Source organism: Triticum urartu, chromosome 7A (genome assembly GCF_056163025.1).
Source record: "Triticum urartu cultivar PI428250 chromosome 7A, HENAU_Tu73, whole genome shotgun sequence".
In the NCBI taxonomy this organism is placed as follows: Eukaryota; Viridiplantae; Streptophyta; class Magnoliopsida; order Poales; family Poaceae; genus Triticum; species Triticum urartu.
Window position 1 is genome coordinate 699,999,115 of NC_141879.1, and position 11,383 is coordinate 700,010,497.

At 52.6% G+C, this 11,383-nt stretch overlaps 2 protein-coding genes across 3 annotated transcripts; one reads left to right on the forward strand and one right to left on the reverse strand.

Moving 5' to 3' along the window:
* The first annotated feature begins 974 nt into the window (after positions 1–974).
* LOC147961761 (uncharacterized) lies at positions 975–5,003 on the forward strand. Its single transcript, XM_087533930.1, has 2 exons — positions 975–1,337; positions 1,566–5,003. The coding sequence occupies exons 1-2, from the start codon at positions 975–977 to the stop codon at positions 5,001–5,003; spliced, it is 3,801 nt and encodes a 1,266-aa protein (XP_087390056.1).
* Positions 5,004–6,894: 1,891 nt separating this feature from the next.
* Positions 6,895–9,136, reverse strand: LOC125523367 (putative F-box protein At4g21240). 2 transcript variants are annotated; one of them, XM_048688414.2, is made up of 3 exons: positions 8,850–9,136; positions 8,683–8,771; positions 6,895–8,543 (listed from the first exon to the last, which is right to left on the reverse strand). In XM_048688414.2, the coding sequence occupies exon 3, from the start codon at positions 8,401–8,403 to the stop codon at positions 7,333–7,335; it is 1,071 nt and encodes a 356-aa protein (XP_048544371.1). In that variant the 5' UTR covers positions 8,404–8,543; positions 8,683–8,771; positions 8,850–9,136; the 3' UTR covers positions 6,895–7,332. The 2 variants fall into 2 exon arrangements, with proteins under 2 accessions (XP_048544371.1, XP_048544370.1); XM_048688413.2 differs by having other exon boundaries at positions 6,895–8,574.
* Positions 9,137–11,383: the final 2,247 nt, after the last annotated feature.

The following is an 11,383-nucleotide window of genomic DNA, read 5'->3' on the forward strand; positions in this document are numbered from 1 at the left end:
CCTCGTCCGGTTCCCGGTGTCGATCCACGTCTCTGAGTCTTAGGATTACCGCCTCCCTGCTCCTCCTCCATCGGCGCCACCTAGCGATGAGGACGACGACGCCCCTGGTTCGCCGCCTGTCCCGGGACCATGGCCGCGCAGGCACGAGTTCCTTCCCCGGCGTTCCTCGGGCCCCTCCCGCCGTGCTGGTCGTGGTGGCGCTGCCCGCCCGTCTGGCCGCCGGCCGCCCCCCCCCCCCCACCGGGGCTGGCAAGGCGTGCTGGGCCCGCACCCCAGCGCCTTTCCTCCTCCGCATCGGATCCCTGCCACTCTTCGCCTGGCCCCCCCTCCGCCACAGCTGGCACGGCCTTGTCACCTGCCCTGCCCGCTTTGGACCAGGCGGGTCCCAGAGTCGCTGCGGTTCAAACGGCACCGCTGACCGCCCAGCCTGCCAACCGCCCCGCTCCGGTGCTGCTCCTCGCTCCACCCCCTCCGGACTCGCCACGTGTCACCTCGGCTGCGCTCGCGAGGACTCCAGATCCTTCCCCCCGGTCCTTGATTGGCGCTCGCGTCCCAGAGGCGGTTTTGTCGCCTCCCACGCCTGCTACGCTTTTGGCTGGCGATCCTCCTGCGCCCCTACTCTTGGCTGGCGCGCCACCAGAGGCTGCGCTCTCTCCTATTCAGGAAGGCCCCGCCTCTGTCTGCCCCCTAGTCGGGTTACCGCACGCGGTTGGTGGCCCCGCCTCGTCGTAGCTGGCCAATCGCGCCCCGTTGGCGGAATCCCAGGCCCGCCCCTCGGATCACAACGCCAGTCCAGCCACCTCTGTTGGCGCGGCTCACTAGGAAGATCTCCCCCCGCCTGCTGATTTGGTGCCCCCCCCCCTCGTCCTGGCTCGGTTTTGGCGGCACCTGTTTCTCCTGTTGTGAATTCGGTGGACCCCGTGGCTCCCTCCCCACCTATGCATGGACATGCCTCGCCGCCGGATCCCGAGGCCATGCACGTACCACCGCCTAGCGCTCCCTCGCTGTGTGCTCAAGCCGCTGCGCCCGCGCATCTTATGGGATTTCTCAACTCCATCAGCACCGTGGCTTCTCCGGTCCTGCCAACCCCCGGGCCCCGCCGTGGAAAGGCCGCTCTCCCCCCCAACTTCACCCCCCGTCGGAGCACGCGCATTGCCAAGGCTGACCAGGGTCTTGATTCGGAATCCAAGGCCAAGCGTGTACTCCTCCTCCGCTTGGGTCTCATCAAGGACGATGAGCCGCTCTCTGACGAGGTCATGGTCAAGTACAACAAGCTGTTCGAGCAGCCCCTAGCTGTGGATGTGGTTCGCGCGTTCGCCGAATTCTATGGATGGAAGGTGCCCCAGTCCGTCCTCGATGGCATCCTGTCGCCTCACCCCCTGCCATGCCCTTCTGCGGCATGAGTGCGACGCCTGCTGTCGCCTTCCAGCCTCCCCCCATCTTTTCTTATGGAAGACAACCTTAGAGTTATTTTCTGGAACGTGTGCGGGCTCAATAATGCGGCCAAGCGCGTGGCTGTCCGGTCTGTTATTGCTTCGGCCTCCCCCTGTATTGTTTGTCTCCAGGAATCTAAACTCGCTTTGGTCTTGTCGGTGCTTGTTTGCGAGACCCTCGGCACTGCCTTTGACAAATTCTTCTGGTTGCCCGCGGAGGGCACGCGCGGCGGCATCATCTTAGCGTGGCATAGTGATCGGGTCGCCTTGTTGAACACGTCCATTGGAGATCACCACGTCCCTGCCGTAGTCACCGCCACCGCTGGTGGCGCCCACTGGTGGATCACCGGCGTTTATGGCCCCCAGGGGGACGATGCAAAGCTGGCTTTCCTTACCGAGCTTCAACAGCTTCGATCTACTATGGCCGGGCCCTGGCTTTTGGGTGGTGATTTTAACATGATTGCCTCGGCCAGTGACAAAAGCAATGACCGCATTAATAGGCGCACGATGAACAAATTCCGACGTTTTATCTCGGATCATGGTCTCCACGACATCTACCTCCATGGGCGGCGCTACACTTGGTCCAATGAGCAGGACAACCCGACCCTGGTCCGTAATGACCGTGTGCTGTGTACCCCGTCATGGGAGCTCGACCACGCTCACTGCCTCCTGCGTTGTCTGGTGTCTACGGTTTCAGATCACTCTCCCCTCCTCCTGGACCGTGCCACCCGGGCGGCGGCAGCAGGCGCTTTCACTTCCAACAGTACTGGCCCAGCCTTGATGGCTTTCAACACACCGTCCAGTCGGCGTGGCACTCCACGGCCCCGGAGCTCGACCCGTTCAGGCGCATCTTTGCTCGCCTCAGGGTCACCGCGCGCAGCCTCCAAAGATGGAGCTGTCGCTTCGCCTCCAATCTTACTGCTCAGCTTGGGGTTGCCCGCGAGCTCATCGCCAAGCTTGACGAGGCTCAAGACACTCGCCGCCTCCCCCCCCCCCGAGACCTGGCTCCGCCGGCAGCTCAAGCGTAAATACCTCGGGTTGGCCTCCCTCGAGTGGTCGATCGCCCGCCAGCGTGCCTGGTTGTGCTGGCTTTGGGCTGGCGAAGCTCCTGCCGCCATCTCCAAGATTCGGGCGTCTCACCGTAGCAATAAGAACCGCATCCTCAGCTTCCTTGTGGATGGGGTGCACGTGTCAGGTGAGGCGGACCTAGCCCAGGCCGCGTTCACGCACTTCTCTTCCGTTCTCGACGCCCCTGCCGCACGCGGGTTCACCCTCGACCTGGCGGCCATTGGCCAGCGCTCCTTCGACCTCTCTGCCTTGGATCGCTCGTTCTCGTCGGCGGAAATCTGGGAGGCTATCAAGCGGCTCCCTTCTGGAAAGGCACCCGGCCCCGACGGATTCACTGTCGAGTTTCTACGCTCGTGTTGGCACATAATCAAAGACGACCTTTGCGACGTCTTCGACAAGCTCTACGCGCTAAATGGCCACGCCTTCCAGCGGCTCAATGAGGCGTACATCACTCTGCTTCCTAAGCGACCCGACGCCGCCTCCCTCTTTGATTATCGGCCGATCAGCCTCATCCATCTGATCGCGAAGCTCTTTGCTAAGGTTCTTTCGCTCCGCTTGGCGCTGCGCCTCGGCGAACTCATCTCCACCAACCAAAGTGCCTTCATCTCGGGACGGAGCGTTCATGATAACTTCCTCCTCGTCCAGCAGACCGCGAGGCAGCTGCACCAACTGAAGCAACCCCATGTGCTACTCAAGCTGGATATCGCGCGAGCGTTCGACTCTGTCTCCTGGCCCTTCCTGCTTCAGGTGCTCCAACACATGGGATTTGGCCCGCGGTGGCGTGAGTGGATTTCCATTCTGATCTCGACAGCCTCAACGCGCGTCCTGATCAATGGCACGCCAGGCCCCCCGATTCCGCACGGCCAGGGCCTTCGCCAAGGGGATCCGGTCTCCCCGATGTTGTTCGTGCTGGTCATCGACACGCTCAACACGCTGCTCCAGTTCGCCGTTCAGTCCAGCATCATCAAGCGGCTGACGCGCAGGCATGCCCCATTTAGCGTCTCTCTCTTCGCTGACGATGTGATCATCTTTTGCCACCCCGATGAATCTGAGCTCTCTGCTATCAACTCTCTGCTTGAGCGCTTCGGCACTGCCTCGGGCTTGCGCACTAACTTCACGAAGTGCCAGGCCGCCCTCATCCAGTGCCTGGACGGCTTTGCGAGCAACGTCACCACCGCCCTCGCCTGCCCGGTGGTGCCCTTTCCCATTCGCTACCTAGGCCTCCCTCTCTCGCTCAGGAAAGTTCCTACCGCCCACCTGCTTCCCTTGATCGAGAAGCTTGGTCGCAAGCTTGCTACTTGGAAAGCTGCTCTGCTCAACCGCGGCGAGCGGCTCAACTTGGTTCGTCATGTTCTGAGCGCTATGCCTGTCCACATGCTCCTCGCCATGGCCCTCTCCCCTGCCATCCTGAAGCAGGCCAATCGTATCCTCCGTGATTTCCTCTGGCATGGGAGGAAGGACGCACGCGCTGGTTCTTGCCTAGTTAGCTGGGCACGGGTTTGCCGCCCGATCGAGCTGGGGGGTCTGGGCATCCGCGACTTTCACCGCACTGGCATCTCGCTTCGGACGCGTTGGCTTTGGCTCCAGGCTACTGACCACTCTCGGTCGTGGGCACACTTACAGCTCCCGCGCGACCCTGAGGTGACTCAGTTTTTTCGGGCATCCACGTCGTGGATCCTTGGTGATGGCAACACCTGCTGCTTCTGGTTGGACCCGTGGCTGGACGGTCTTTCCCCCCTTGACAGCGCCCCTTCCTTGGTGGCGCTGGTTCCTCGCCGTGTCCGGCGCTTGCGTACGGTGGCCCAGGCGCTTTCTGACCGTTGCTGGATCTCTGACATCCGAGGCCCCCTCGGTCCCGCGGCCGCGGTTGAATATGTGGAGCTCTGGCGCCGCCTCCAGACTGTCGAGCTTGTCCCGCGCCCGGACCTGCTTCGCTGGCGCTGGACTGCCAATGGCGTCTACTCTGCTTCCTCATGCTACAGCGCCCTATTTCATGGATCCACGGCCTCCGAGTTTTGGCGCCTCACCTGGGAAACTAGTGCCCCCACCTCGGTCAAATTCTTCATCTGGCTCGCATCCCTTAGCCGTTGTTGGTCTGCTGATCGCCTGGCTTGGCGAGGTCTGCCACATGAGCCCGTGTGTGTCTTTTGCTGTCAGGAGCCCGAAACACTCCATCACATCTTGGTGGGGTGCGTGTTCGCGTGCATCACATGGCACGAGATCCTCTCGTGGTGTTCCCCAACGACGGTTGCGCCCGATGGCACCACCGGCTACTTTGCCTGGCTCTCCGCAGCCCTGATTCCCCTCCCGGCTGCGCGCAGGCGTGGCCTGGCCACTATCGCCTCCCTCGTTGCCTGGTCCCTGTGGCGACACCGGAACGCGATCATCTTCGACAAGGTTACCCCTTCTTCCTCTTCCCTGATCGCCGCCATCAAGGACGAAGCTCGTTCATGGGCTGCTGCTGGAGCTCGAGGGCTAGCCTCGAACCATTTTGTAACCTGACATTGTAATTGTTGGGGCTGAGCACCCCCCTACCTCTGCTCCCCCGGGTTCATAGGCTCGCCATCTATGCGCACGAGGCTATGATTCCCACCCCTGTACCTTCTCTTTTTTCTCTCCGTCTATCAATGCAATGATACGCTTCCTTAGCGTATTCGAGAAAAAAAGAAAGTCAAAAGCTTATAAAAAGTATATGCAGTGGTAGCCCCCGAGCTGTCAATAGAGGATGTCCTTGAGTCACCTCCTCCGGGTTTCAGCTGCATACTGGTTAGGTGTTGAAGCAGCAGATCAAGCTCATGGCTAGCCGAGGCAGAAAGGTTAGGGTCTAGTTAGATGCTGCAAGCATCCTGACTGAATTGCGAGGAAATAGTGCAGCTCTGGTTTCAGGCAAAAGAGAGCAGGGTAGGAAAAGTGCATGATCGCCTGCCGCACCCGGACAATTCATCAAACCAGAAGGACGTCCTCGAACCACTGCCAACCAAACATTTTGTTGAATGAATCACCATAGGAGAAGTCAGAAGAGCTACTAATTCACCTCCAAATAGGTGTGTCGTTGTTGCCACAAGCCTAACATTTTTGGTGATGAGAACCCTGGATTCTTTCATATTGATGCAAACTGTCAAGCTAGACGAAACAAAATCCAGGTGCTAGTCAAGGACAATATTTAGCATTTCGGCACGCAGACAAGCTGGATATTTCAACCGGGTTCTACAGCAACATTTTCGGGTGCGTAATTCCATCGCAGCCAACTATTAACCTGCCTCTGCTCTATGATCAGTTAGATTCAATTTGCCTTGCGAGCTTATCCCTGCCCTTCTCTTGGGAAGAGATTTTGCAAGCAATCAAATTATCACCCAATAACAGGAGCCAGGTGCTAGATGGTTTCACAAACAAGTTATATTAAGCAAATGCTTCACTTCTGAAAAACGATCTGATGGCTATTTTCTCAGAGTTCTACGAGAACAAAATTGATATCTCCGGAGTTAATCTATAGCACACATATCCCTACTCCCCAAGGTTGAGACTCCGCTAGAAATCACGCATTACCGCCCAATTACACTGGTCCATAGCCTCACCATGCTTCTCACAAAGGTTCTGGCTATTAGGTTGCAGCAGTTCATATCAATGCTTGTTCATTGCATGCAATCAGACTTTATCAGAGGACGTGCCATAGTGAAAAACTTTGCTTTAGCTTCGAAGCTCGAGCGATGTGCTCAGAGGCGTAAAATGCCTTTTGATCGTGCTGAAGATGGATTTCCAAGAAGCTTTTGACTCCGTCAGTTGGAGCTGCATTCTGCAATTACTAGGACAGAGGTTTTGGAGACCCTTGGGTCAACTAGATTTGGGAGAACTTAAAAACTGGACAAACTCAAGTAATGCTAAACGGGTGCTTGGGCAAGGTGATTCCGTAAAGTTCTTTGAAAGATGAACTCTGTTTCTCATCTATATAATCCAACGTTTCTATATAATCCAACGTAGGCCCACTCAGCAAAAAAAATTCCTGAAAAGGTCGTCTTCTGTTCGATATCGTTCTAGTGCTAATTGTTCAGTCCGGCGTCTCAGTTGAGGGGAGAAAAGAGATGTTTTATCCAGAGAAAGCTGAACCAAGAAGAGGCATATTTATCTGCTCCTGGAGAGCACATCCTCCGGTTCTACATGACCAAATGAAAAATAAACAGAAAACTCTGGAAACAGAAAACAGCAGGAAAAAAGGACTAGCAGTACTCCCAACATACCACCAAAGCACCAAGGCTCTTTCTTCAATCATAGCAGCATTAATCTATCAAAAACAAAAGTGTGCTAATTAAGGCCATGATACGCATGTTGTGATCCTAATAAAACATGTTGACACACACAGCATCTGTTAACCTCCTGAAACATTGTTATGCCCAAATTGCATAATGGACAACAGAGATCAAATTGACAGGCTATGGAAGTGATACAGCATAACATTTCAAACACTAAAAATGCCTCCACTCAAAGAGCATGACCAGGAGCGAAAGTCTCATCTTGCAGTAAAAGAAAGACTGAATTTCTAGTATTAAAAATGTCGCTCGTGCATCTTAACTGCGACGAATCTAAAGCAGATTTGGGAGGCAGGGAGGAACAGTAATAAAAGGTTCTAATATCATAGATCGATACTTCATACTTTAGAACATTAAAAGGATATTCAGCACATCATAATACAACCAAATGATATCACAGGTGCTACTGCAACCATCCAAAATGGCATGTTCGTCTACTGCTGGTCTGCTAGTACTACTAAGTAAGAAGAGCTAGAACAGAAGGCATGATCTGAGTGATAGCAAAGCAAACCAGGAATCATGATCATTCAGACATGCCCTGTGGAGAATGGAGGCTCCTCATCTTCTTGCATCTCATGGCCTGGAATTGGAACAATGCTCTCTTTGAGGCGGTGGGGGGTAAGCCACATGCGATACTGACTTTTTCCGATGTTCACAATACCTAAGAATTTGCCATCAATATCACAACGCAACACATGTTGGTGGTTAAACCTGACCAGCAGCTCACGCTCGTTTAGCACAGCCATATCATTAAACAACCGCACGGCAGAATCAAGTGGTCTTGTCTTTTTCTTTTTGAAAGAAGTTAAATAAAGTTGTCTTGATGCCTCCACCGTTGATACATCAATCCTGTACCTGAAAGCCCAGATTTCAGCCTCGTAATCCTGCATCTCCCAGACATCCATAGAAGTGTTAGAAACTGAGCGGCCCCAGAAAGCAAGTGTTTCCTCCATGTCGAACAACTTACTATGATTGCACGGCTGGGTGGGACTGCGCATCCACCGGAATGACTCTGCTTCTGTGTCAAACACAATGATATCTCCACCGCCTCCTGCAATGTCACTGGTGCCATAAGGATACCAGTGGAGGCTGTCACGGTGGTGTACAGGTGATGAACAGTATGAATAGATCAGCTTGTTCCATAACTCCTCTTCTGCGGAAGACGACAAGACTGTTGGCATTCTGACGCTGATGCGCCTTGGCCTGTCGGATCCCACTGTGAGGACATATAAGCTGGATTCAGACGTCTGATGTGACCGTGAGACCCAGAGAACCCTGTATTCTCCAGTTGGATGGTGCTGGTAGAAACCAACCATGGTATTGTCGATGCCTTGCCCAACTTGAGGCTGCGGTAAGAGAGCATGCTTGCGGGTAACCGGATTGCAGATGTAGAATTCATATCCCCAAGAAACGATAAGGAAGCCATCACAGACGGCTATGGGCTCATTCCTGGAACGGTGTTTGGAGCCTGAGAGGAAAGGCCAAAGCTGTTGATTGGAAGCACCAGCACCGGCGTCGCCCAAGACGACATGATTGGCAGGCTTTCCACACCCATCGACAATGGGGAGCGACGGCTGGCGGCGGTGGTGTTCGAGCATGAATTCAGGCGTGGATGTGGCACTGCACCATGAAGCGTTCACAACTCGACAGCGGCCGACGTCCTTGGACGCCAACAGGACGAGTATTTTGTTGATGATCTCCTCGGGCAGGTCCTCGAACAGGGTCGCGCCTCTCCTGTCTGGCATGGTGCTCCGTCAGAGTCCAGTGAACTGAAAAGACGCGGCAAGTAACTCCTTCAGAGTTCAGGCCAGCTTCTAATCTAAATTTTTTTTAAAGCAAGTAAAATACAGGAAGGAGGTGAGGTGAGACGGGTTTACCCTCGGAGACTGGACGCGCCAGAGAAGGAGGGTCCGGCGGCGGCGGCGGCGGCGAGCAACGGCGGCAACGCGGGCGTGTTCCTTCGATTCTAGGCACGAATACACGAAAGATTTGAGCGCCAACGGTAGATGCAGAGAAAAACAAAGAGAACGCGCGAGATGCTCACCTGCGTGCTCCCGTGGGATTACGGCGTGAAGCGGAAGAGCGGCTTGGTTGAGTGAGGCGACTCAAACGCTAGGAGAGGAGCTCGATCTGGAGGCCATTGCGCGAGGTGCGGACTGCGGGGAGGAGGCAAGCGAGATGGATCTGGACTGGAGTCCACGACGCCGGCCGGCCGGCCGCGAGCTCGATTCAGAGGAAAAATTAGGTCTTGCAGCGCGTGGTCCGCTCGAATGGGGATGGGGAATTTTTCACCTGGAGGATAGAGGAATGGGGATGCGGCAGAGTCTTTTCTTTTTCTTTTTGTCTTTTACAACAAATGCCATTGGCCCAAAGGCCCGGTTTACTGCTTTATTCAAAACGCCATGCTATTTTACAAGAATGCCATGTTATATAATTTAATAAAATGCTACGAAAATATTGTTTTGCTTTACTTGGTCCATTGTGCAAAAAACTAAAAAAAATGCCATGTCGGTAAAAACAAAGAAATAACTTTGCCTCTGTTAATTTTTGTAAAAATGCAATCTCTTAAAAATGCCATGATAAAAAACACCATCTTTTAATAAAAAAAATGCAATCAATAAAAAAGATGCCATCTCTTAATAATAAAAATGCCATCTCTTAATATTTATAATACTGCCATGATAATTTATTACAAAAAGGTTTAAAATTGCGACGTGACATAATTTCCAAATTTTGTAAAATTGCCATGCTAATTTTGGGAAGAAATATGCCATCATGGTTCAAAAAGAAGATAAAAGGGGGGCGCGGTCTTGGGATTCGAACCAAGGGCCTCCATGTGCAAGACCACGCCGCTGGCAAGTGGGTGGCGGGTATTATTTGGAAAAAAGACCATTCATTGGGTTTTATCCTCGGCGTATCGGTTTCAAATCTGACGTGGCACCGGACCTGTACTGATTCATGCAACGATGGGGAGGGGGTCGTTGCGAAATCCCTCACAGCTGACGGTCGCCAATTATGATTTATGAATAAAAAATTTAGAAGGTGTAGTCAATTCTTAGGCAATATAATGGAGCTCCATTTACTTCTCCAATTTGAAGATTACCCACATGTCACTTTTCTCTTGCAAAAAAGAAATTACTTGTGACGTTTCACATGATGACATCACTATAATATACGGTTACAAATCAAAAGCCTCGATACATGATGAAGCTCAATGAAGCCAAACAACACTACAAGCCTCTGTCCACCTATAGAATGTCAACTGATGTGCTATACCCTATTATAATCGTGTTTGAGTTTTTTTGGAATAAACACCCCCTCTTCCTAGAGAGTCTTAGTCCTAGCGCCAAATGAGACCATACGAGGCACACAACGAACATGAAGCTCGCTTGGATAAATGACAAGAGACCTTGCACTTATTTGTTATTAACTAGGTATTTGCCCGTGCGTTGCAACGGGAATAAACGCTCCCTGGCAATAAAACTGGACTGTCTTAACGAAATCACTACCATAGCAACGTCAACGGGTCAGCAGAAAATTAGTTCTCGGCCATATTCATCTAGTTCCGTATATGTTCATTGCCCCTTCTTTAAAATATCATATGTATCTGAAATATAGTCCAAATATACAAAGCGATATTATTTTAGTAATCTAAATCATCCCTATATTTGTTTTTTCACGAAAAACTTCTCATATTTGTTGACAGAGGGAGTAGTAAATTATCATATCAAAATGTCCCTGCATATATAGCTATAACAAAATCCAAAATAAATATAATCACAACAATCATTTTTGTGCATATATAATTCAGTTTTTCTACAATTAGATTACGTGATGCAAATGTAAATCTATATCTCTAACTTCTCTATTGAGGGTAGAAATAGTACACACCATCTCATTGTACAGTTCTGAAACCTTTTTCGAGAAATGAGCAAAACTAAATTGCAATCACATCAAGTTAAAAATTAAAATAGGATATGCTTTGGTACACTTTGGCACACCCCTTAACAAGTTGCACAGATCTCAATCCAGATCGGTGGTAGTACAAATTGAAGAACTAGTTTATTGGGCCAAAAAGGACAATATGGTCATCTCCCATGCAAGACGATGGTCGCCGCGAGCATGTTGATCAGCCGAAGGGAGTCGCAGACGCCGGCCATGCAGAAGACGGTGGCAGCGGTGGACTCACCATTGTGTGGGACCTTGAGGTCATCCTCCTCCCGCCGCCGCGCCATGGCCCCGGCCTCTTCCGCGTTGTTCGTTGTGGTTGTCGCCGTCGTCGAGGGCAGCGCCTTCAAAGCTCGTGGCTTCCTCTCTTTGCTTGTGGAGGGAAAGGACACACATGTATCTCGTTTAACATTCCCCGTTTTTGTCTCCGCCTCTGCCGGCTGAAACTATTTTGACCCAACAAACGGCGGCGGGCACGTATCGGGATGGTGTGTCCACCCCACTGGCGATAGATAAGCAGAGGGCGCCCAAAATTCTATCCGCATGCTGATTCCTCATGAACATGCATGCACGCATACAAGATTGATGATCGGGGTTCGGTCGATCGCCAGCTGGGTAGAATTCTGTTAT

Bases quoted from the DNA above. Each gene is read 5' to 3' on its own strand.
- LOC147961761 (XM_087533930.1), top strand. From the start codon at position 975: ATGCACGTACCACCGCCTAGCGCTCCCTCGCTGTGTGCTCAAGCCGCT. The intron at 1,338-1,565 runs GTGCCCCAGTCC...GTTTGTCTCCAG, and splicing joins CCGAATTCTATGGATGGAAG to GAATCTAAACTCGCTTTGGT.
- LOC125523367 (XM_048688413.2), bottom strand. From the start codon at position 8,550: ATGCCAGACAGGAGAGGCGCGACCCTGTTCGAGGACCTGCCCGAGGAG.